The sequence below is a fragment of the Aspergillus niger genome, assembly GCF_000002855.4.
Source record: "Aspergillus niger supercontig An13".
NCBI classification, from domain to species: Eukaryota; Fungi; Ascomycota; class Eurotiomycetes; order Eurotiales; family Aspergillaceae; genus Aspergillus; species Aspergillus niger.
Genome location: NT_166528.1, coordinates 201,517 through 226,184, shown reverse-complemented (window position 1 = coordinate 226,184; position 24,668 = coordinate 201,517). Strand labels below are relative to the sequence as shown.

General features: G+C 51.4%; 10 protein-coding genes and 1 non-coding gene across 11 annotated transcripts, besides 1 other annotated feature; 6 read left to right on the top strand and 5 right to left on the bottom strand.

Annotated features, from left to right (window-relative positions):
- Positions 1–1,791: 1,791 nt before the first annotated feature.
- Positions 1,792–3,251, top strand: An13g00970 (uncharacterized protein; the record flags this gene model as incomplete). Its single annotated transcript, XM_059743807.1, has 3 exons — positions 1,792–2,047; positions 2,087–2,199; positions 2,289–3,251. The coding sequence occupies 3 exons, from the start codon at positions 1,792–1,794 to the stop codon at positions 3,249–3,251; spliced, it is 1,332 nt and encodes a 443-aa protein (XP_059602038.1).
- Positions 3,252–4,753: 1,502 nt separating this feature from the next.
- Positions 4,754–4,825, top strand: tRNA-Arg (ACG). Its single transcript has one exon. It is a non-coding gene; the product is annotated as a tRNA-Arg (tRNA).
- A 336-nt stretch (positions 4,826–5,161) lies between these two features.
- Positions 5,162–6,497, bottom strand: An13g00950 (uncharacterized protein; the record flags this gene model as incomplete). Its single annotated transcript, XM_001396198.3, has 4 exons — positions 5,162–5,931; positions 5,996–6,152; positions 6,203–6,251; positions 6,340–6,497. The coding sequence occupies 4 exons, from the start codon at positions 6,495–6,497 to the stop codon at positions 5,162–5,164; spliced, it is 1,134 nt and encodes a 377-aa protein (XP_001396235.1).
- A 982-nt stretch (positions 6,498–7,479) lies between these two features.
- Positions 7,480–8,661, top strand: An13g00940 (uncharacterized protein; the record flags this gene model as incomplete). Its single annotated transcript, XM_059743806.1, has 1 exon — positions 7,480–8,661. The coding sequence occupies one exon, from the start codon at positions 7,480–7,482 to the stop codon at positions 8,659–8,661; it is 1,182 nt and encodes a 393-aa protein (XP_059602037.1).
- A 165-nt stretch (positions 8,662–8,826) lies between these two features.
- Positions 8,827–9,823, bottom strand: An13g00930 (uncharacterized protein; the record flags this gene model as incomplete). The annotated part of the gene is made up of 3 exons (XM_001396196.3): positions 8,827–9,301; positions 9,398–9,681; positions 9,755–9,823. The coding sequence occupies 3 exons, from the start codon at positions 9,821–9,823 to the stop codon at positions 8,827–8,829; spliced, it is 828 nt and encodes a 275-aa protein (XP_001396233.3).
- A 441-nt stretch (positions 9,824–10,264) lies between these two features.
- On the bottom strand, positions 10,265–11,658 carry An13g00920 (uncharacterized protein; the record flags this gene model as incomplete). Its single annotated transcript, XM_001396195.1, has 3 exons — positions 10,265–11,223; positions 11,289–11,511; positions 11,572–11,658. 3 exons carry the CDS (start codon positions 11,656–11,658, stop codon positions 10,265–10,267), a joined length of 1,269 nt encoding a protein of 422 aa, XP_001396232.1.
- A 676-nt stretch (positions 11,659–12,334) lies between these two features.
- On the top strand, positions 12,335–15,176 carry An13g00910 (uncharacterized protein; the record flags this gene model as incomplete). The annotated part of the gene is made up of 5 exons (XM_059743805.1): positions 12,335–12,522; positions 12,683–12,696; positions 12,777–12,893; positions 12,946–14,314; positions 14,381–15,176. The coding sequence occupies 5 exons, from the start codon at positions 12,335–12,337 to the stop codon at positions 15,174–15,176; spliced, it is 2,484 nt and encodes an 827-aa protein (XP_059602036.1).
- Positions 15,177–15,635: 459 nt separating this feature from the next.
- Positions 15,636–15,727: a repeat region (repetetive DNA).
- Positions 15,728–16,316: 589 nt separating this feature from the next.
- Positions 16,317–18,590, bottom strand: An13g00890 (uncharacterized protein; the record flags this gene model as incomplete). Its single annotated transcript, XM_059743804.1, has 4 exons — positions 16,317–17,971; positions 18,030–18,346; positions 18,435–18,465; positions 18,539–18,590. 4 exons carry the CDS (start codon positions 18,588–18,590, stop codon positions 16,317–16,319), a joined length of 2,055 nt encoding a protein of 684 aa, XP_059602035.1.
- A 636-nt stretch (positions 18,591–19,226) lies between these two features.
- On the top strand, positions 19,227–19,594 carry An13g00880 (hypothetical protein; the record flags this gene model as incomplete). The annotated part of the gene is made up of 2 exons (XM_059743803.1): positions 19,227–19,448; positions 19,511–19,594. The coding sequence occupies 2 exons, from the start codon at positions 19,227–19,229 to the stop codon at positions 19,592–19,594; spliced, it is 306 nt and encodes a 101-aa protein (XP_059602034.1).
- Positions 19,595–19,915: 321 nt separating this feature from the next.
- On the bottom strand, positions 19,916–21,534 carry An13g00870 (uncharacterized protein; the record flags this gene model as incomplete). The annotated part of the gene is made up of 2 exons (XM_001396191.3): positions 19,916–20,979; positions 21,048–21,534. The coding sequence occupies 2 exons, from the start codon at positions 21,532–21,534 to the stop codon at positions 19,916–19,918; spliced, it is 1,551 nt and encodes a 516-aa protein (XP_001396228.1).
- Positions 21,535–22,293: 759 nt separating this feature from the next.
- An13g00860 (uncharacterized protein) lies at positions 22,294–24,323 on the top strand (the record flags this gene model as incomplete). The annotated part of the gene is made up of 4 exons (XM_059743802.1): positions 22,294–22,345; positions 22,418–22,678; positions 22,729–23,700; positions 23,794–24,323. 4 exons carry the CDS (start codon positions 22,294–22,296, stop codon positions 24,321–24,323), a joined length of 1,815 nt encoding a protein of 604 aa, XP_059602033.1.
- Positions 24,324–24,668: the final 345 nt, after the last annotated feature.

The following is a 24,668-nucleotide window of genomic DNA, read 5'->3' as shown; positions in this document are numbered from 1 at the left end:
TGTTTATATGACGGTTTTGAAACAGCAATCCCTCGTTCAGCGCTAACTGAGGAGTGACCGAGCACCTTTGGCTGTGACCCTCGAGCTTCTCTTTGGCGCCGTCAGGGTTCGACTCCACCGTGTTAAGATAAGCATACCATAATATGGTGATTAATGAGTAATTCTTCGTGAATACTTCGGAGCTGATTAGCCCGGTGAGTGCAGAAGTTTCAAGCTCATCAAACAGGGACCCAGTTTACGGAGCCCAAGGCATGCACTATGGGAAATACCGGAGCTCCCAGAGTCAGAGACCCCATTGTTACGTTATCGGCAGGAGAATCCAAGCAATGATACACACCAGAATTTACGAATGCTAGCCAGTCTTGCGATGACATGGAAGGTAGCCACGGTAAGGGGACAGGTGGAAGCACCGCACACAGTCTCAGGGTGGCTCCTCTCTTCGATCCAGTGGTACAGGCTTGCACTGCACTGAATGTCGCAATCTAGTCCAGCTCGGAGTCTCCGGTGGTCGCAGAGGGAAGGAAGAGATAGGCGTCCCGAGTGTGTGGTCGAGAGAGGGGCGCCTATTATTCCCTTCCCGCAAACTCTCTACAAGCGAATCGTGGGTCGAATTCACCCACCGTGGAAATCTATTGTATCTGAAGACCAAGATCCTGAGGCAGCGCCGCTTGTGCCACATGGAGAGAACCTCTAATCAGGCTGCATAATGCCGCAGAGGTGGTACAAGAGAGATTGCGGCGCATCACGAAATCCGGTACCCTTACTTGCGGCCTAAGGCGGATTCGACAAATTGGAACCCGCGGCCCAGAAGTCTCCCTCGGACTCAAGTACGAGGCTGAGTAAGGGAAATCCCTATCTTTCGACCATTTGATGGCGTAGAAATGCAGTGCCACAAGATGCATATGTACCACAAGGAAGGATAATCGATAGTATAATTTTCACCATAGGAAATCCTGCATTGGATACAAACAATATGCTGGCAAGGTGTGAAGAGGAGTTGCGCAGCTTGCGGCAACACAATCCGAAGCCAGTGCTTCGACCGCGTATCCCTTTTCCTAGCGGTTGCCGCCTGACATTGGAGCCTGTGCCAACTGATCAAGTACCTGCTGCAACGGTGCAGATTGTCAAGGGCCTGTGCAGTATTCCTCCGACACTTTTAACTATGTTTACAGGCTGGTTGGATGTGCCAACTCGGCTGCACATTATGATTCGTACACATAAGTGCGCATGATCGCCGTCTGGCTCTTATTATGGTTCAGCCTGGAGGATCCTGTGATTTCATGGTTCTCCTGCCGCTACTTCTAATCCTATAGCTACACGAACTCTCTCTCCCAGCATCCGGCGCAGCTTGTAGTAGGCCTACATCTGTGGCGCAGAATCCTCATGTCTCCTGTGCCAAGTGGGTAGGCGTTAACCGGACACACTAACCGCAGATTGGGGGGGGATCCAGATCATTGTGGAACGTGTATGCTTGAGTATATTGCAAACGATGGCTCATTTACTCTTTATGCGGCAAAGTCGGGGCCACTGACGGTGATTCTGAAGGCTTAGTGGTGAGTCAAAATACCAACAGTAGTTCATATGGAAGCTTCCATTGTCTCTTTGGTCGCTGTGGCAGAGGCGATTGCGGCAAGCTTGGAGCAGTTGCTGGTACAATGTACCCGCTTCCTTCCTTGGTTCGGAACAAACTCTATATAAACTGACCGGTCTCGCCGTTGGAGGCCAACGAATACAAATCCTAGCCAGGGGACACTCAAGCCACAAGTAAAATCTATTGTCATATAACACTCAATGTCTGCTCCCACCAAACAATTTCACGGCCTTTCAATAACCGGTGATATGCCGACGACACGCTCCCAGCCCGAGAAAGAGCCACACACAGACGATAGCGACAGCAGCGAGCTCCTGAGAAGCGAAAGTGAGGAGAGTCATGCTGAGGAGGGGGATTCAGCTGCCTCTTCGTCCGTACGAGGAAAGTCAGGGATCACCTATGATCTCGCCAGGCTTGACTCCGACACCGAAGCCAGGGCTCTCGTTGGGCTAACGAGTCAGTTCAAGGTAGTCAGCTGCTGTACGACACGAACAGGGTTTGATTTCCAATTCATTGAGCAGCCCCGAGTTCATCTCGGTCCAGAAGGGTATACGTGCACCTGCTCGACCTTCTCAGGCAGGCCCAACGTGGCCTGCCAGCACATTTTTGTGAGCAACCTCATGCCCCCACCTCGAGTAAAATTTTCCTCTCTCTCTTCCGGTTTCCTAACACTCAGTGAAAGTGGCTTCTTGATCAGCTTCATGGCTGCTTCATCCCTCAACCTCCTCCCTCCGACATTCTTCTGTCGAGCGATGGACGTCTTCCAAACTTTGGTCGCGTTGAACAACTGCTGGATGGCAAGCTGGAGACCATTGCGGATCAGCTGAGTTGGCAATATGTTCGCTCCGAAGCCGAAGGTGGGATGAGCCGGCAGGACATAGTCCGGGACATCTTGTCGGCCTTTAGTACGGTGATACTGCCTGAGGAGTTTCGTCTCGATCTTCTTGATGATGCAGGACAGTCGCGTACCCCTGAGCAGTGTGTTGTACAGGGAGACTTTGAAGCCACAATGTTTCGGCTCGCCGTGCACGACGACGGAGTATATTCCAGCCTATGCAAGGCGATGCCCATTGCAGCGTGCGCCGTGATCTTCTTTGACAAAGTGCATCAAAGGCTGCGGAAGCTACTAGCAGACTTCGACCGCTATTGCCTGATGGGACAGGCTTCAAATAAGGCTGGAGGAATGGACGTGGAGACTGTCATTCTGGAAATTCAAGAGAACGTCGAGCGCGTCCGGGAAAACATCATCGCTCGAGCACCGCATGGTATGGAAGGGGCTGCGAAGACCCTGGTCACATTGCTGGAGGATATCTGCGGCCGTAATAAGGATGCGCTGGAGGGGAACGAAAGTGGTCGAGTGACATTCCACGGGGAGGATGAGGATCAACGCAATCTCTTTCACCAGCTTATTGGCAAGGCCGATGAAACTGGTGAATTTTTTATCCTCGATGCCTTAGAGCATGTACCAGCTATGGCTCTTCACCAATTCGTGGGCAGGTTGAAAGCTATTCTACACCGGATTGAAGTGGACCGAGCACCCAAAGCCTATATACTGAGACTCGATGCGTTGATACGTGCTGCGGAGTCACCTATTGCCAATGCAGGTCAAAAGCGACCGTCTTCATCTACAAGTCGGGGCTACAGCAAACGCACACGGTGAGGAATCTCAGGGTTTCATTCCCCTACTTTGGAGTGAATTACCAGTAAATTCTGTTATTGCATGGTTTGGGCGGCTTTGTCATTGATACGCACTATACACCACTGTTTGCATTGCGAAGCGCGAGACTGTTTCAATTTGATTAACCTGATAGATTAGCTACAACAATTCTCTTGGTCCTACTATACAGCTAGCCTGGCACCGGTCCTCTACCCATGACGTGATGATAGCCTTTCCCTTTTGCCTCTTAAGCTTCTGCGTTGTTCCTTTTGCAAGGGAATAGCACCGCCACGGGCTACCACGGTACTGTCCAACTTTGTTAGCGGGATGTGACACAAGCACCAAAGCAGCTCCCAGACAGTCCCATGGTTGCATTCGTACCAGAGGAATGTGTCCTGGCATGATCACCCAACCTTATTACCACTTACTGCGTGCTTCAGGACCCGAGGGAACGGTTCAAATTCCGAACGGCCGCCCCAGGACCAAGGTTATCATCCCTAAACCGGCCATTAAGCAAGGGACAACAGCCTGGTTTTCCCTCGCACCCAACTACCCATTCCAAATCTACTCTTTTTCTGGTATCATTGAATCGCTGGGTCGGTTTCCCCGAAGCAAAGCGCCCTTTCAAATTTTTGTTCATGACGTCGGCCGTGAGTTCTGGCAGGTAGACCAATGAGGTTCTCCCGGATAAAGTTTCACATGTCCTACTATTTCACTCTGTACATACCCATGTCTGAGTGAGACCCTCTTTACCAGCTGCTCGGTACTCGGGCCCGTGGACTTGGTACTTAGTAGTGGTCGTTGTCGGGCAGAAATTGCGCAGTAGTACGTAGCTATGAAGTTATCTACCATCAAAATGCAGCATTGAGGAACTGTTTTGAGTAATTGATCCCTTCTTTCAGAGTCGTGCTCTAATTCCTCCGAATGAGCTCATTAATCGCTATAGTTACTGAACAATTCTCCGACCTTTCCCCTAATCAATACCCTTTCTCCATTTCCAGGCTATTAAACTTCTTGGCAGTGCGCACACAAGAAGGAAGCCGACGTATGCCACCACCACCTCCGTCCTAGCACTAGTTACCACTACAAGTAGTTAAACTTCAATAGATACTACCCTGCAGATCCTCCGTAACATCCCTATCCTCTTATTTATCGCCCAGAAGGTAGGCCAAGCAATTCAAATCCCCGCAATCTGTGAGCAAAGGGAAAAACGAGAACAATCTCATTTCTACCTAAAAAGATACCAAATACACAGAATTATGTTGACAGTTTGCCACTAAAACCACCATTTACTTACTACCACAGCAAAACACCCCCACACCGCCCGACCGGCAGGTCCTACCGAGCCTCGTCCCGGAAATAAGCGGATTTAGGAAGAAGACATACAGGCCTGGGAGGATTGTTGCGACCTGTGCCACCAAAGCGTCATATGCGTGTCCATGTGTGTGTGTGGGTGGTTAAGTCTGGCTTATGTAGGCAAAGATGTGCCGCTATCTTCAACAATTGGCCGGCTGGCCCAATGGTAAGGCGCTTGACTACGGATCAAGAGATTGCAGGTTCGAGTCCTGCGTCGGTCATTCTTTTTTGCTTTCTTTTTTTTCCCTTTCCTTCGTGTATCTTTCTTTGTCTTGTCGTTTGGACTGTTTCGTGAATCCTTTCTTATTGAGAGTTGAGTGGGTAGGTTGGTTAAGTTCTGTTGTTGCATAGCAAGCAGTTTATGTGTCTTCGTGTGAGATTCTTTGTTGTCGGTCTTTTGTCTCTGATCATGAAATCGTTATTTGTTTTACTAGTCTCAAAAAGCTGTTTTCTTTGAGTGCATTCATTCATCGTGTTTGTTCAAATATACTTAAAACTTCCACTGGACCAGCTAACTCCGAAAATAGACCAACATCAAGCCACAGACATCGATCACATTAAGACAAATCGAGAACAACCCTCCCCTGCAACTTCCCCTGGCTCATCTCCTCGAAAACGCCGGTCAAAGCATCCATCTTCTCCGTCCGGAAATGGGCCTTAATGATTCCCCTCGCCGCGAAATCCAGTGTCTCGATCGCATCTCTCTGTGTCCCGACCGCCGATCCGGTAATGGTATAATGCTGAGCGATCATCTTCCCGGGAAACGCGGTCGCAATAGGTTGCGGTGCGTTCTCAGGGATCCCCACACACACGAGGGTACCGTTGAAGCGCAGGAATGGTACTGCCTGGGCATAGGCTGCGTTGGCTGCGGTGCATACGATGACGGCGTGAGCTCCCAGGCCACCGGCTAGGGATTTGACATGGCTGGCGATGGCTTGGCCCTTGTCGTCGGAGGGGAACTTGGTGATGTCGACGAAGTGCTCAGCTCCGGAGGCCTTCACTAGTTCTTCTTTGCTGCCGTGGTCGACTCCAATCACTCGGAATCCCATGCCTTTGCTGGCGAGTTGCACGGCTATATGGCCTAGGCCGCCTCCAGCGCCGGAGATCACAACCCATTGCCCTGGTCGGGCGTTGCTGCGCTTCAGGGCCGCGTAGACGGTCACGCCGGCGCAGAGCATCGGCGCTGCTTCGTCTGATGCGAGGCCGTCTGGGATCGGTGTCACGTAGTTGGCGGGGCCTAAGGCGTATTGCTGGAATGTACCGGGGGTGTAGTATCCGGAAACCTTCTGCTTAAAGCAGATTCCGTCGGCGCCCGCCTGGCATGGTTCTGGTAATTGGAAACGTCAATATGGCCTGCTCACATTATGGGGCTAAGATAACTGGATGCGCACCGCAAGTCTTGCATACGCTAGAAACCCATTTGATTCCAACCCGGTCACCGATCTTCAGGCCTGAAGACTCGGCTCCAGGGCCTAGCTTGACAATCTTACCGACACCTTCGTGGCCGCCAATCTGACCTGGCTGTGTGGGATAGGGTAGAGATCTCCACTGGACGAGTCAGGAGGGTGCTTGGGCCAGAGGTAGGTTTATATACTTACGGTGTTGGTCATTACTCCAAGATCGGAATGACAGACGCCTGAATGGGTTCTACAGAAAGCCATTAGTCCGATGGATGCACTCGGTGACTGGATGAATTATGTCCAGTCGACTGGGGCTAGAAGGTCACACCACATACAGATTGATCAAGACCTCGCCCGTACCCGGCTCGGGCACATCTATCTCTACGACCTTGGTGGAGACAGTGCCGGGCTGGTCATAGATGGCCGCCTTTTGCTTTGCAGGGATTTCTGGTACAGCTGTACTGCCATTGGCATTATCAATAGGCACAGTCATCTTCGTAGTGTACTGATATCTTCGGTGTTGCACGGAGAGGAAGGAGGGCCGATGAAGAGTGCGAGGAGCGAGACTCAGAAGCTGCAGATCAAGGAAGCAGCCTCTCTTTATCACTGGGGGACCCAGCCGACGCGCTAAAGGGACTGGGATCATCCTGATGGATCATTGTTGAGACGGGCCAAGAAAGGCGTATCCCATGCTGGTGTGGATAGTTGATTCAAGGAAGCAATAAAGGTCGTATGTAGCCGTAGCCGAGGCACAAGCTGGAGGCGAGTCACATCGTCATTCACCGAACCCCTCTTTTTCCTCGCATACAGAGCACGCTTGATTTGCCAACTGCCAGTGAAATGAGAAGCCAGTTCAACGGAATTCCGGATATCAACCCCGCCATTACCTAGGCATCATTTGAAAGAACCCCGCATTTGAAGTCAGATTGTGTCCGTTGTGGAGTGTGATTGGCGAGGAGTGACGGACAGCCCCAAAATTGTGGTTCAGTCGTGGAGTTTGGGGAGAACACAAAACTGAGGACAAGCCCAGAGCAATCTACCCCGGTATATAAAGCTGCCACTGTAGCTGCCGAAGGTCCTCAGTAATTGCCAAGGGGTCTAGCCAATGTGAGAGGGAAGCAGAGGGCGAGAGAGAGTAGAGTGAAAGAAGATTGGTCGCGATGTGCCTTATGGACTGCCAGCGCTCGGGCTAATGCATCCCCGATCATCATCCCCTCGCCTGCTGACTCGAATTGCATGATGCCCACCAGAGCTGGATCACTAGTTCCCCTCCTTTGATAGTTGTTCCTACTCTCACGTATGCTGCTTTTCAGCTTTGTAGGTTTTCTTTTCTTTCTATAATCTCACCTCCCATTATCCATCCCAAGCACTCGCTCAACCCCGCATTCTCGGGAAGATCACCAGCTCGACCCCTCACAAGCACACGAAACACGAACACAAACAAAGAAAGAAAAGAGAAAACTACACCCACGACAATGCCAACCCCAATCATCGACTCCCACATCCACCTCTTCCCAGCATCCCATCTCCCCACGCTGGCCTGGTATACACCCTCCAGCCCACTAGGATCCCAGCACTCCGTCGACGAATACCGCCTCGCAACCACCTCCATTCCCACATCCCCGGAACCAACAACAGACTCACATTACCTACGGGGCTTCATCTTCCTCGAAACCGACCGGATCTCCTCAATTGAAGAATCAGATCCAACCCGTGGCTGGTCCCACGCCCTCGACGAAGTCTCCTTCCTCACCCGGATCATTACCGGAGACCCCGTCCCCGGGGAAGGCCACAAAGATGTAGATCGCCACATCTGTCTAGGTATGGTGCCCTGGGCGCCTGTTCCCGGAGGTCCTGCTGCGCTGGAGAAGTACATTTCTCTAGTGAGAGAAAGGACTCGCACGGAGGAAGTATTCAGAAAAGTCCGCGGAGTGCGGTACCTCGTTCAGGATAAGCCGAGCGGAGTCATGTTGCAGCCCGAGTTCATTGATGGGTTGAGGTGGCTAGGACGGCAGCAGTTGGCGTTTGATCTGGGGGTGGATGCTCGTCAAGGTGGCATTTGGCAGTTGAGGGAGGCGGCGGAGATGATGAATACGGTTTATCGGGGGGTTGGGGAGAAGAAGGATAGGGTTAGGATCGTTATTAGTATGTTCATCCACGACCTTCTGCTTCTATCTTTGAGTAGAGTTTATGGTTGGTATTTGCTTGTTGCTAACGAGCCGTCTACAGATCACCTGTGCAAGCCAAACCTTCGTCTGCCGTACACATCGCCAGACTCGATAGCTACGCATCCTGATTTCCTGGAGTGGAGCTCCCTGATCACAGCCATGGCACAGCATCCGACAGCGTATATGAAGCTTTCCGGTGGATTCTCGGAGCTTCCCCCGCTGACGGCGGAATCGGAGCCGGATATTGCTGCCCTAGTCGACCAGGTCCAGCTGTGGACGGACGTGGTCTTTGATGCATTTGGGCCGGAGAGAGTCATGTTTGGGTCTGACTGGCCGGTGTGTAATGTGGGTGGAGGCGGCAGTGCAGTCGCCTGGAGACGGTGGAGGAGTGTGGTGGAGGGCATCTTGGAGAAGAGGGGCTTGTCGCAGGAGCAGAAGGAGGGTGTATGGGGAGGAGTTGCAGTCAAAGCATATGCGATTGAAATCTAGATAGTAGTACTTGATTCGATTCATATGCTAGAAGTATGTATGTACACCGATCGCCATAACCAAGTATGTCCACATCAGAGAGATCATCACAATAATATCGTTTCATTTACTGAAGATTCACGAAAAGCCCCCCATCCACAAGTATCTGCGCCCCAGTCTATTGATTCACATTAGCAGCCTCTTCCAGAACATCCAACATAAAGCTGAGAGAAGAAAACTTACCACATAACCACTCAACTCCTCACAAGCCAAAAACACCGCCGGCCCCGCCAAATCCGGTGGCTGACCCAACCGTCCCAACGGAATCCTGCCCTCCATATACGTCCTCTTCACCGGATCACTCATATCCTCATCATTCAGCTGAGTCCGGATCGTTCCCGGCAGCAGCGCATTACATCTGATGCCGTATTTGCCCAATGCCACCGCACACGACTGCATAAGACTAAGCACCCCCGCCTTGGTGGGCGTGTAATGCGTCTGCTGTCCACCCCCAACAAGTGCAGAGATAGAACTAATCCCGATAATGGAGCCTCCCGGTGGCGATTGAGCCAGCGCCATTTGCCGTGCTGCTGCTTGTGTTGCCCAGAATGCGCCACAGAGGTTGGTGTTGATTGTGTGGCCGAGGAGAGGGGGGTCGACTCTACACAGTAGGCCAACATAAGGCAGTTAGAAATGGCTCTTCCAGACGGTAGACAAACAAAAGGAAAGTTATTAAGGGGGTGGGTTGACCACTTACTCGAGAAACTCCTCGAACTTGCACACTCCCGCATTACTCACGAACACATCGAGTCGTCCAAAGGCTTCCACGGCTTTGGCTACGAACTCCCGCCCCGTCTCGGGCTGTGTTACGTCTCCTGCAACGAGGATGAATCTGCTGCTGCTCTGCTCACTGTCGTTATTGGACCCGATAATCTCAGATACGTCTTTGCGCATCGCTTCGATGAGGGGCTCTTCTTTGGATCCGCCGAGGTGGTTTACGGCTACTTTTGCGCCGTGGCGGAGGTATTCGAGAGCGATGGCCTAAAAAGAAGATCATGTTAGACTGGCCTTGGGGATGACTGTGAGTTCATTTGCTTGTGTCTGCTCGCCTTACCCTGCCAATACCGGTTAAACCGCCTGTAATGGCGGCGACTTTGCCGACTAGGATTTGGGGGAGAGGCATTATTGTGATGGGTTGATTGTGGTTGATGGTCGATTGGGGCCTCTGGAGGAAATTGAGCGGTTGACGTGGGGAATACTACCAGCTTATAGCCCTGGATTTAGAGCTCGTCTTGTGCTGGTAATTCTGGTCAACCCCGCCGGGGAGATTCAGATAACCAAAGAGTAAATCTACGTTGAAGTGGAGTCGGTCTCGGGCTTCTCGTGGGATTGTTACCCCGAGACCACCCCACCATTCGGCTTTTACCCCACACCGGACGATTTGTTCCCAAGTCATGTCGAGGATTGTTCCATTGCCCCCTATCTATTGTTCTGAATAAAACTGAAACAGAAAAATGGTCATGTGTACATGCGTAGTAAGTAAAATGCTAATCTCGTCACAGATAGGAAATATGCCATCAAGCATCTTCTAGAAAAACCGTCAAGATTTTCGTCGAAATACTGCTCAAGTAGACTCCTGCTGGTTCTCAGTTGGAGCAACCAGTGCCTTTTGGGGTGCAGGAGTGAGAATTGAAGCTGCTGGGATAAGAGACGCAGCAGGGTTTAGCTCGAGGCCGAAGCCCGGCTTGTCCAGGATCGATACATCCAGGTATCCCTTAGTAGGGATCGGCTCGTTGAGGAAGAGGTTTCCGAAGACGGGCTCAACAGTGTGTCCATCTGCAGAGTTGGCGAGGTATTCCTGGAAGGGTGTATTGGGTTGCGAAACCACAAAGTGGTAGGAGTAAGGTCCAGATGCGTGAGGAACAACGGGGAGGTCGTAGGCACTGGCAAGGGCGGAGACCTTGAGCAACTCCGTCATACCACCGACCCACATGACATCCGGCTGCAGAATGTCCAAGTTACGGCCCTCCACGAGCTTTCGGAAACCGTACCGTGAGTACTCGTGCTCTCCGGTGGTGAACTTGACAGTGGGGTGGGCTCTCTTCAAAAGCGCATGACCGTCGAAGTCATCCGGGGTCAAGCATTCTTCCCACCAGTCAATGTTGATTCCTTCCGCCTCACAACGCTTGACCAGCTCAATTGTGTATGGAACGTTCAGGGACATGTAGCAGTCGACCCGCAGAGGGAAGTTGGGACCGACTGATTCCCGCTGCTTGCGGAGGTAGTCGACGTTCTTCAAGAGTCCTTCCGTACCCTCGTCAGGGCCATGGGGAAGAGCGACCTTGGCTCCGGAGAAACCCATGGCCTTGGCCGAAGCGGGCTGGGGTCCAGTGCAGTAGAAGTCCAGACGCGAACGGGTAGCGCCGCCAATGAGCTTGTAAACGGGTTCGTTGCGAATCTTGCCCAGAAGGTCCCAGATAGCCAAATCAATCACTGAGATGACGGCAACAGGGAGACCTTTTCTGCCATAGAACATCGATCCCCGGTACATCTTCTCGAACAGGTCATTGGTATCTCTGGGGTCTAGAAGATGAGATACAAATTAGCCTGGCTCATTCTCAGTAGACTGATATATTGATAGCTCATACCAGCACCAAGCAGGAAGCGCTCAAAGTGTTGATGGACCAGCCAACAAGCTGGGGGACCACCGAATCCCGTGGCAAATCCCTTAGTCCCGTCGGTAGCTTCAATCTCGACGCAGAAAGAGCCCAGGACGTTAATACCCCATGATGTGCGAGAGCCACGGTATTGTGCCCAGCGAGTCATGGGGGTGGAGATGTTACTGTCAATCAACCAGTGACCTCCTTTGACCTGTTGAAATGGAGAAATTTAGCGATCTGCTCATCATTATCCGGGCGCTGCTGAGCATACATTATGATAATCACCTCCGGATCCCACACCATCAATGATGAAGGTGCGGATCTCTTTGATGCGGGGAAATTGTCCGGTAGAACCCATGTTGGCAGTAGTTTAGCGGAGTGGGTATGAAGAATATCACAAAAGCTAGATAAGGAGAAGCAAAAGAAAAGAGAGAGAGAGAGGGAGGGAGATAAACTTCTCCCGGGGAAACTGGAGCATATTTGAAAGCATACGAGCAACTCGGCGTCGAGGGGCGACCCGGCAGACTTTCCCCTCGGCTGGTGATGCCTCGGGGCAATGCTACCCCGAGAGGGTCTCCAACTTGCGCAGCCAACCGAATCACAGGGACGAAGAGTAAGTCTTACACTAGTTTGAGAGACATTGGACGGGTGAACGGACCCTAAGGGGCGCCACATTTCCAAGCATGTCCTTTCTCAGGGCAAAGGCAAAGGTCATCTTCCCCCAGACCAGAGGGTTCTTCACAAACGGCAGAACGGGTGTGGAGGTCCTTTTGCGGGGGTCCGCGTGCCTTTTCTTGGCTCAGGCAATGCCAGCCCGACGCTCTCTTCGTCTCTCTCATTCCTTCCTATTATTCTTCTCCTTTGCTTCTTTGTCGCTTTCGCTCGCGCTTCGCACGATTTTTGAAACTAGCAGTCGATTCGGTCCAATTTCCCCGATTTCCGCCCCTCCTGCCAGGATGCTTCGTCGCTGCTGATCGAACTGCTGTGGCTGCACCTGTCTATCTCCCGATAAACCCCGGACTCGCTAAAGTACCATGCCGAACGCTGCTGCAGCTGTCTCTGTTCGACAGACTCCACCACCATCCCGACTTGCTGGCGATCTGGAACGGGATCACAGCGGGGATGAATCCTGGTCCGCTGCCGATAGCGAGAATGATCGTGTTGCGCAGAACGGGTCGAGCGTCCCTCGTGCGCTGAAACGTAAACGACCCCTCACAGTGTCGTACGTACCGTCCCATCCTGCTTTGAACAATTGAAAGCACAGCTCTCCCTTTGGCCACATTCCAATGATTGCTGGACCATCTGATCTAAGAGAGCTGTGGCTGGCCCCGTACCATTGGACATCTTACTAACGGACTAAGATGCGAGCTATGTAAGCAAAGGAAGGTCAAATGCGGTAGGTATGCCCTGCCTATGTGGTGGCTTCCCCTCACTCTAAAATCCTTGCTACATATCTCCATAATCTAACATGCGCAGATCGAGCGCAGCCTAGCTGTGGGTGGTGCTCTCGCAATGGCCAATTATGCGAATACAAGGAACGGAAAAAGCCTGGACTACGGGCAGGCTATGGAAAGGAATTAGAACAAAGGCTAGGTGCGTCGCTAGTCGTTGAATAACCTGAAGTCTCCACTGACTAGGAATGCAGACCGGTTAGAAGAGGTTATTCAGACGCAGGCTCGCCTAATCGAGACGCATATCATTCAGAGCCAGCCGACTAGGAGCCATGATATCCCCCACCAAGGACCCTTCTCATACAGCTCACCATCAGAGACGGCTCAGGGTCCCAGTCCCAATAACACCTTCTATTTCCATGATCCATCATCTATCGTGCCCCAACCGCGTCAGTCTGAACCATCCATCACCAGTCCTTCGGACATATCGGTCAAGAACACCATACAAAATCACCTGGCGAGTGCTATGTCTGCGCCCGTTTCGGTACCACGGTCGACGAATAACGCGCCACAAGCCAATGATTATATGGGAAATGAATCATCGCTGAAAGTTCCGGTCAACCTATATGCCAACCAGGAACAGTTACTGGCAGATCCAGAGCTCGATCTACCCCCGTACGATCTTCTGTACGCGCTGGTGGACCTCTATTTTGAACACATCAATACCTGGTGTCCCATTCTTCATCGCCGTACAACTCTCGATACATTCTTCGGACCGTCCCCTCTCGAAGATGCGGACAGGACAGTGCTCTATGCCATCGTTGCAACTACTCTTCGTTTTTCAAGCGACAGTCGGCTTAACGAGCAAAACCGCAAACGATACCATGACTCCTCCAAACAGAAGGTCCTACTCTATGGGCTAGAAAATTCATCAGTAAAGGCTCTCCAGGCTTTGGTAATCCTAGCCCTGGATCTAGTGGGGTCCTCCAACGGCCCTCCTGGATGGAAGTTGCTCGCACTGATTACCCGATCAGTGGTCCAGCTGGGACTAGCCGTGGAGGCTAAGTCTTCGCTCATTGCTCCCAGTTATCCGTCTATCTATACTCTTAGGGCGGTAACGCTCCCGGAGCCGGAATCCTGGATTGAGGATGAGAGCAGGCGGAGGCTCTTTTGGATGGTGTATTTCCTGGATCGATATTCTACCATTGCAACCGCCTTTGATTTCGCCCTGGACGACAAGGACATAGACCGAAAACTACCATGTAAAGATGAATACTTTCTCAAGAACCAGCCCGTGGAGACAAGATGGTTCCAACGCTCGAGTGATCGTGCTGACTACGTGACTCGTGCCGAAAATGTCGGTAGCTTTGGACTTTATGTCGAAGTATTGGGTATTCTCTCTCGGATCCATGCTTTCTTGAAACGACCTGTCGATATAGGGGCTTTGTCGGACGTCGAGGAGTGGCAGACTACATACCGCAAGCTGGACAGCGAGTTAACGTCCTGGGAATTTGGCCTCCCAGCCGAATATGCCTACGAGAACTCCTCCCGGTTGTTCAATGGATCCAAGTTTACTAAGGGGATCCATTGTGACTGGGTCCAACTTCATGCCACTTACCAAACGTGAGTATTCTTACCACCTCGATCACATGCAATCGCATCAAATCATCCTAACATTTACCCCTACAGTGCGGTTATCCGGCTCCATTCATCAGCAGCGTACCCCACCACACGATCACCAATCTTCACCCCCTCATACAGCGCAAGCCAGCGATGCCTGCTTGCAGTGGACAACATCCTCTCCGTGACTCGCTTCGTCGTCGACAATAACATGCTCGACAGACTTGGCCCCCCTTTTGCCTTCACTCTCTGGGTATCTGCACGGCTCCTCCTCGTCCACGGGTCCACAATAGCCCACACAGTCAGCCCCGACATCCTCTTCTTCGTCGACACCCTAGCCCAGATGGGCAAACACTGGAAAGTCGCAGAGCGCTACAGCTCAATCCTGCAGCGCGTTCTCGACGAATACGGCGAATATCAACAATCCGGAGTCTCCGACTCGGAACGAGCCACTCCATCCACCGTAAAAATCCTAGCAGACATGCGCCGCTGCGCATTCGATCTCGATTTCCTCATCTCCCGACAACCCCGCACCTCTCCAGCCGGCAGCCAGCCCTCCGAACCACCAGCGACAGTCAGGAACCCAGCACCCAATGAACTCGAATACCTCGACGTCTTCGGTTTCTTCAATGTCCCCCGTGTTCCCGCTGCTCGGGCGACGGATATCCTCAGCCTGGATATTGGTGACCCAGTCAACAATCCCATGTCAGTCAACGGATTGACTGGAACAGGCGGCGGCGGCGGTGGCAGCAGCAATACCAATCACGTCGTTGATGGCTCGCATTCCAATACGAATGAATTCAATATCACAAATTATCTCATACCCACACCGGAAAGTGACTGGCTTTTCCGTCCGAGTGGTTGAATGAAGTCTTCATGTTTAAAGATTGCTACATCTTTGAGGCAGTTTATCGCTTTCACAAGCCATGCTGAAGAATCAAGGGGAACCTATGTGACTCCTGTTCACCATGCCGTACACTGGAACCTGTTAGTTGGACCTTATGGCTGGCAATGGCGTTGAGCTGCAATCCGGTACTGTTGAGGAAACTGAAGCTATCAGACTGTACTGGCTGGCTGGCTTGATTGTACAATATCACACACAATCCCGTGTTAAATATATGTCATTTGATGATGAATGATGATTTTCACGATGTGATGCGATCTTGACAATGAATGCATCACCTGGATGTCTGTAATTTTCATTCTTCGGGCTATCACACACACACACTACTCAGGTACTCGAGTGTCCTGAGAACAATTGATAGACAAACAAGGAAAATTTTACATAACTCCCCACATCGTTCTGATACCATTACAAATGCAGACAAAGAAAGATAAAGGAAAGAAAAGAGGGAAAAAAAAAAAAAAAAAAAAAAAAAAAAAAAAAAAAAAAAAAAAAAAAAAAAAAAAAAAAAGNCGACAAGAAAATCGAGAATGAGAGAAGAGGTGAGTCTTGAAAGTAGTGTCATGTTCCCAGAGACGTAATGTAACCAGAGGAGGCCAGTTTCCAGTAGGCAAGCTCCTGTTCACTAAGTCAAGATGGTTCCAGCCCAGGAAATTCCAGAATAGCAATGTGGAGATAAGAAATGTATGAAGGAGGAAATCCAAGTCGGAAATTCCATGTGGTGAATGCCCAATTGTGGATAGAGCACCAGAAGCAGAGAATGTGCATAATTTGAGATGAACGCCACCAATTCATGTTCTGTTAAATCCAGGAGGGGTTGTAAGAGCAGGATATTTCGCGCGAGAAGGTGGTATGTGAGTCAATCCAAGACACACAAAAACCAAAGTGGATTGCATAGCTGCCATGATCGTGAAGTTAGGATCTCACTTGGTCCGTCCGTAGTGACTAGAATTCTATATTTGCCCAGTCTGTTTCAGTTTCGACCCGCTGCAGACGGGCTGTTCTCGCAGTGAGTGGGTAAACTGTCATACTAGCCCAGGTTCCAAGAGGCAAGTCTGGCCAGTCACTCGTGCTATGCTCGAGTATAAACTGGAGCAACACTTAAGCCCTGCCTGGGTTTGAATCTGAGTCAGAAGGCTCAACTCGGACAAGGATCTCTTCTAGAAATCCCTCTAAGAATGAGGTCACTTGAGCGCCCATTCCCACTGGTGCCTCGTTGTCCCAGCGTTCAAGCTTCGTAAACATGCCGTAGATATCGCCCACCAGGTTTTCCATCATTCCATGGACATACTCCTCACGTGTTTGATATTCGCTAATGTTGCCGCTAGCATCCCTCGTTGCGTTAGGTGAAATGAGCTCCAAGCGCCGCGTCCGGCGACGAATGGCCGCTTTGAGAGCAGGTAGTATCACGCTATTTAGAGCTGTGATCTCGTTCGAAGGGGGCATCTGGGTCTGGCCCTGGATCGCCTCCCGCTCCCGTGCTCTCTCATCGAGGGCCCCATCGGTTGTGGTATTGAGCTGGAGAGGATCAGGCCTCATGGATGAAGGTCGAGGGCCATGTGGCAACGCTTGCTGCGGCCGTTGGGGCTGAGATGGCGGTGACATATGCTTTGGTGCTGGAGGGAGCCGTGTTTGTGGCTGTGCGTATATTGGACGCTGTGGATATGCTTCTTTGGCAGGTCTAACGTTCTGGTTCGCGAGGTTTGAGGCCGGTGGATCTGGCAGGCGTCCTTGATACGATGGAACCTCCGGCAGGTGTGACTGCGGAGCCTTCTGATATCCTTGTAAACCTGGGGGAGCACCCCGCCCTTGCGAGAAAGCTGTCGAAGGCCCTGGGGAGCGATCAAGCTGGAGGAAGCTCAGATCCTCAGCCAAAGCTTGTTGCAGAGCTCTGTCATAGTCACTACCAGGACTCCCCTTTGGCTGACGTGAGACTGGCTGTTGTAGGTGTGAAGGTGTCTGAGGTGGGACATCTGATGATTGTTTGATGGGTGAAGGTGGCAAGGGAACCTTGGTGGGCGACAGAGGCTTGGGCATAGCGCTAGGCATGTTTTTCGTCTGCAGGGGTGTAGGAGGCATATTGCTCTTTGGTCGTAAAATGTCTCGACGGTGCTCGTCTTTCATGTTCCACTCATTGGCTTCATGGCTTCTCGCGTTCATGTCCGCTTCTTTCATCGCCTTGAGAGGGGGTGCTCTCCCTGCCGGCCGCACGGTGCCAAAGTCCCACAAATCGTCTTCTTCCTCAGGGGAAGGCGTCTTGGGTGGAGGCTCCTGAATGTCTTCATCATCAGCCCCCCTATTACCATGGATGGCGTTCCAGCGCTCGTAGCGTTCAATTAGCTCGGTCAGGTAGGTTGTCTTCTTTGCTCTCTTAATGAACGGATGCTCGAGCAGCTCTCTGGCGGATGGCCGCTCCCTGGGATCTCGTCTCAAACAAAGTTCCACAAAGTTTTTGAACGCTTTACTATAATCGCCTTGCAAGACAGGTGGGGGGTTCTTGGGAATCAAGAATAACACCTTCATGGGGTGGATGTCCGAGTAAGGAGGCTCTCCGTTGGCCAGTTCAATTGCAGTGATTCCGAGAGACCAGATATCGGCCTTGTAGTCGTATCCGGATTGCTTGATCACCTCCGGGGCCATCCAAAATGGGGTACCCACGAAAGTATTCTTTTTAGTCATTGTGGCTGACAGTTGACTGGAAACTCCAAAATCAGCCAATTTCACTTGGCCGTTCGAGGTAAGCAGGATGTTTGCAGCTGGCGCCGACATTAGTCTCCATTAAGCGGGGTTAGGTCGAGCGGGATCAGGTGGTACCTTTGACATCCCGGTGCAGCTTCTTATCGCTATGTAGATAGTCCAGCCCTCTGAGTAGCTCTCTTATGATGATCATGATATACTCCTCTGGGATGGTTCCCGGACGCATCAAGTCGGAGCAACTGCCACCGGAACAGAACTCCATGATGATCCATAGACTGGATCCCTTCAAGAAGGAACCATGGTATCGAGTGACATAAGGAGAATTGAGTTCCGACAAGATGGCAATTTCTTGGATGATATCTTCCACCTCATCTTCGGCATTCTCGACATCGATGATCTTGATAGCAACAGAGGCACCGGTACGCTTATCAACGCTGCAAATAATGGCAGTGTAAGCCGATGAAGACCTCATGCATAGGGCGCAATCCGAGCGAGATGAGGGAGGTGCCTGAGCATACATACCCTTTATAGACTCGTCCGAAGCTCCCGCCGCCTGTAACGGTATGACTGAGTTAGGAGAGCCTGAATGCGCGGCAAGATGAATCACACCATGCCCGAGTACGTACCGATGCAGCTCTGCTTCATGTAGATCGTCTCTGGATCCACTAGGCCTTCCATCTTGGCTGTAACTAAACCGCGGGCGGAAAAGGATGTAGAGATCAATTATCTCGCCCGGTTCTGCAACACTTGCAAGTGACAATCAGCGTCTGTCATGAACGAGCGATGATGATGATGATGATGATGATGATGTCTGTGGTATGCGAGTACCACATGCGTGGAAGACCGAGAACATATAAGAAATAAGAGTATGGGAAGGCAGCTTCGCCGGGGGCGGTTGTGGAGGATCAAGGGCGACATACCTATCGCCTAAGCTAGGCTAGGAGGTGGAGGTAGGGCTTAGATAGGAAACAGGTAAAGAAAGGAGACATTGAATTGCCGGAATAGATAGGGATCAATCAATCAATCAATGATTGCGGTTCAAGGAGAGATGCTAATTAGAATTTCGGCAGAATGCATCGGGCGAAAAAGCTGACGCTCGACTATGATTGTTTTGGGGATGACAACCGGCAACCGACAGTTTGCTGGCTGGAGTGTCTGTGTGTCTCCGAGGGGGGCGGAGGAGGGGGGCAAAGAGGAGGAAGAATGGGTACAGCCACCGATCCTTGCGTGATTTGAAAGGGAAAGGAAACCGGGCGCAAGGGCTGAAAGATGGGGAGGCGACATAAGCTAGGCAGATGAGAATAGATGGAAGAAATGGGAGGGAGAGAATTGATTCCCTTGCATGTCAAGAAGAAGCAGAAGCAGAAGCAGCAGAACAACAACAACAACAACAACAATAACAATGACAATTGGAGACAAGTTGGAACCACGAAACCAGGAACAGGAACCGGCGATTACCAAAAATACCCGCCCGAATACCGGCCACTGATTGATTGCTTGATTGGGGAGCAACGCGGGGTCGTCTCTGGCCGGGCGGTCAAGCTGCTTTGGTTTTAAAAAAAGCCCCCCCACCATCTCTTGGAACCTGTCTTGGGCAGGCGGTGAATAGAGGAATTGCCTACTCTGGTACTTATCTACTTACTGTGGACGCTGTAACAAAGGAGGGAACTGCTCTAAAGTAGAAAGGGATATCAAGGGTGATTGTGTGATTCTTCTTAGATTTCTTTCTCATGAAGCCATTAGATCTCCTCTTTATGCAGACTCGCAGATATAGAGGACAATTACTCGATCAAGTATGACCGGATGTACATGATTGGAAAGAGCCATTCAGGTGTCCTGATGTCGGCGATTTGCTTCCCAGGGAGATGCTCATCCGTGTTAAACAAACATCCATCCCGCAGAGCAGCAAATTGACCCCAAGAGCAAGAGGCCCCAGTCCTGACTGCTCCTTAGGTCCCCGTCCTGGACATCTCCGACTCTCTCCTCAAGTGTCAGATCCCAGTCTATTCCTCAACATAGCCTATCATGACCGTTCCATTCTTCAGTCCAGCATCGGCGACGGTCTGATCCAACAAGTCAATCAGATTGCGGCCCATGGCATTCAGCTCAAACTCCACACCAGCTTTATCAGCCAAGGGAGGATCAGCCTTGAGCCATTCGTAGATCCGCTGGACAGGATCCGTCAAAGCGAAACGCCGAATCACTCGCCCCGACGGGTGTCGGAACTGAATGCGCGTGGTTGTGGCAGGATCGGCAGGGGGCTCTGTGTGGGGTCGATTGTCCGGAATGGACAAGAAGGCGCTCTGTTCAGGTTGTTCGGCCTCTTCCATTCCAACATCTTCAGCCCGTCCCTTACCCTTCACATCGTCGGTGCTGCGGGTGAGATCGTCGGGATCCTCCATCTTCGGGCCTTGCGACGCCTCATCCCCTAGACTGTTTCTCATTGCCATCTCCATCATCTCTTCTTCGGTCATCGCATCGATACTCTTCTCCTTCTTCTCCGGCTTCCGCTTCGCCACGGGATTTCTCACGTTGTGCTTCAGACTGTATCGATCGAGGAACTCGTGGAGTTGCATCAGAAAGTCCGATGCCTTGATCACGGGAGGCCCCGACCAGACCTTCATCTGCTCTCCAGTCCGGGGGTCAACAATCGCGATGTGGGGATAATTATCTGAGACGTCGCTCGCCTGAAAGTAGTACTGCAGATACGGTCCCGCGCGAGGGTCGTCCTTGGAATATTGCATGAAAATAAAATGCTCCTTAACGGTGTCTCTCACACCCGCATCCTTCCAGAGGTCTCTGTTCAGAACCTGGCAATCAAAGACTGAAGGGTCCTGGATATTGACCATCAACCACTTCTCATTGTCGCGACCTTCCTGACGAGCGACATCCCACGGAAGTCTGGACATGATCTCGAAAGGGGGGCGGTACATCTCAGCCAACATATTAGATTTATTCGACGCCTCGGAAGCTCCTCCAGTCGCTGCGGCCAAACGTTCACGTTCCGAGGTATCGTCCTCTCCAGACCATATCGATGTGTCTCGTTGGTTGAAAATTCCCGGTCGGTCTAAGAAGAAGCAAAGTCAGCTGTGACTGGACAAGACTAGAAATGGAAGGGCAAGGTGAAGTGCTGACTGGTTCGCTGCTGGCGCGCGCGCAGTTGACCCAATATGCTGGCATGCATATCGCCGTCGTCAAAGTCCGCTTCAGGCCCCACCAAGGTTTCTGTTGTACGGGCCATCGGCGCACGCACGTTCTCTTCAGCATCTCCTCCGCCGTACATCTCTTCTTGGAGGCGACGGGCCATAGCTGCATCGTCTTCAAACACAGCGTCGTGCGATGGGTGATTCCGAGGCGCAGAGCGAGACTCATCTATTGTGACGTCGTCATCGGAGTCAACATTGACTACCCCAGACTCATTTCCATAGCCGCCAGCATGAGAAGCTCGCTGTGGCGTGGAGGCCGACGGTAAGGGATCATCAGTCAGTGGCGCACCGCCATTCTCGAAGAAAAGCTGTACGGCCTGCTCAATATTGAAATCAGTCAGCTGCAGATACTGGGTAGCCAGCTCTGGCTTTGAGCCGGTGATTTCAGTGAACTGTGCTACCACGTCGCCTTCCATGGCGGGCGCACGGCACTGGGGTGGGTCTAAGGATGAGACGAAGAAAGAAATATGAGGGGAAACAAGAGATCGCCGTGATGGGAGGAGGGTGTATGCAGCAAGAATCCCAACAGAAAGGTCGCTGGCAGGCAATGTGATGCAAACAGCTGCAAACAGTAATGTCAGTGCTAGGCGGTGATTAATGAAGATGGAGGAATGAAGTTGAGATAGATCCAAATAGATGAGTATGAGTGGAAGAACAATAGAGGGGAGATCTTTGGGAAGACTCCGCACCGGTAAACCAGAAAGTTGTGCAAGGGAATGCAGCACAAACAACCAGGATGCGTGGTGTCAATACTCGGGTGCTATCCGTCAGGTAGAATTGGTGACGCACTTCACAGCATCCGATGAACAGGCGGATAATCACGCGGTCCGACCCTGTGGCTTTCGCGCCTGAGAAGTCAGGCCTGGGCAGCTGAGCAGAACCCCGCGGGAAAAAAACGTGACTGGCCGAAGCGCGTCAGCCTCGCTTCTTATCACGTGATAAGATCAAGCCACGCGTGACGCGCTCCCCTTAGCTCGACGCGTCTTTTTAATTATGCCTCCTTGGGAAAATCATCGTGGATACTACTAAGTAGTGTTACCTCCACTCCAACTACTACGACTGCTCTAACATTCTCCCCAATACCCGCTCCTTCCCTTCCATCATTGATCATCTATCTCCTTCTCATCTTATATAAGTCGGTTGCTCTTGCCAGTTACCATCGGACCTATCATATCATGGCTGCTTCGGTCCTCGGTAAGCGCCAGCGAGGTGCTATCGAACCGGAAGGTACGACTTCGATCTCATCAAGTCCCTTTGCGATTCAGTTCAGATCGTATAGCTAACATCCCACTCTATCAGTTCCATCATTACCAGTGCGTCGAGCAAGCAGACGCCGGACACAACAACCTCGCGTCCGTGAAGGCAGCGAGCCTCCTGCACCCCAACCGCGCCAACTTCGGTCACGGACGAGAAATGGCAATGGCACCACTATTCAAGAAGAGCCCCAGGAAGAACCAAAGAATGACTTGGTCGAAAGTGGACAGACAAAGCGTACAGTGCAGGTTGGCAAGACGGCCATATCACCGGTTAAGCGCAGCCATGCTACAGATCCGGTCAATGGTTGGAGTTCTCCCCTGATTTTGCTGTTGAACTAAGACTGATTGATCTAGACGAAAACTCGACGCCAGTTGAGCTCAAGACACCTTCGAAATCAAGGTTCCGCGATGCACTTGATTCCCCTCCTCCGACAACACCGAAACACCGCGTTCAGATCGGCGGGAAATCAATGACCCCGCGCACACCTCGACACATATCGACGCCAACCACCACGCAAACCATATACTCCGAAGCAAGGCAAATGTTTGCGCGCGGAGCAACTTCGACTCGGATAGTGGGTCGGGATACCGAACGGGAGAAATTGACCTCGTTTATACAAGATGGGGTTGATTCGGGCAAAGGTGGTTGTCTGTATGTCAGTGGTCCCCCGGGTACTGGAAAGAGTGCCTTGGTTCAGGAAGTGTGTCACGACATGGACTTGAAGTCTCTCAAAATCGCACACCTCAATTGCGCGAGTATGCGAGGTGCTCGTGACGTCTACAGCAGGCTTATCGGCGATCTCTGCAACGACCATGATGTTTTCAAGAAGAGTGAACCAGATCGGCTACGACTGATGTTCACATCCGACGAGAATGACGATCTGTTTCTAGTCACTCTGGACGAGATCGATCACCTCCTCACCGCGGATTCCGGTATCCTTCAGTCTTTGTTTGAGTGGTCGTTGCAGGAAAAGTCTAGACTCATGCTCATTGGTATTGCCAATGCGCTAGACCTAACTGATCGATCACTCCCGCAATTGAAGGCCAAGAACTTGAAGCCTCGTTTGCTTCCCTTTTTGCCCTACAATGCTGGCCAGATTGCCAGCGTAATCACCAATCGTCTTCGCTCTTTACTTCCTGAAGGTCAAACTGTGGACCCCAATTTTGTTCCTTTTGTTCAACCAGCAGCTATTCAACTGTGCTCGAAGAAGGTGGCATCGCAGACTGGCGATATACGGAAGGCGTTCGAATTGGTTAAGCGTGCCATTGATCTTATTGAACAAGAAGCTCTCAAAAAGCTCGAGGCACAAAATGCCAACCCCGAGAGTCCATCCAAAACAATCCTTGTTGAGAACAACAATCTTTCCTCATCGTCAAAATCTTCTTCACCTAAACAGACCCCTGCATTATCTTATACAGCTATCACAGCGCCGCGAGCCAGCATTGCTCATGTTGCGCGTATCACTTCGGCGGCATTCGGACAAGGGACAGTTCAGCGACTACAGGGGCTCAACCTTCAGCAGAAGGCAGCCATCTGTGCCTTGATTGCCCTGGACCGGAAGCGGCGGCAAGGTGAATTTCCAGGCACACCATCCAAGACCAAGCATTTGCCGCCGACGATCAAGCAAGTGTACGACACATATTGTACCTTGTGTCGGCAAGACAATATCCTACACCCTCTTACATCTACCGAATTCAAGGACGTGCTCAGCAACCTGGAGACGATGGGTCTTGTGGGTGAATATCAAGGCCGCGGTCGTGGTGGCACAGTCGCTGGCGGGTCAGATCTGCGACGCAGTCCTTCCAAGCTCCACGGGCCGATGACACCCAGCAAAGCCTTGGATGAGCAGAGCCTGGTTTGTTTCGTGTCTCAAAAGGAGATTGAGACACAACTTACCGGAGCGGGAGAGGGTATCCTCAGAAGGCTGCTCACCGGCCAAGGGTTGTAAACACGTTCTCTATGTCCCTTTTTCTGTACAAAACCCAGCGTGCTTGCATTTTTGAATGTCTTCTGCAGGCAGTTGGTCCATTCTCTTGGCGTTGGATAGACAGATCCATATGCATATATCCTCTTAGCGATACTCCCCGCATTGGCATACGGCGTTACATACATACAACTAGTGAATGATAATGATATAGCTTACAACAAAATGAATACCATTACGCACAAGAAAAGACGAAGTAGGATGCAGAACGTAGATTTTCTACACGATGCTCGAATCAAAGGGCATCATTGACTCTGCAAGTGTCGTGATATGAGATGATATGATATGATGCTATACAATGAACTGGGC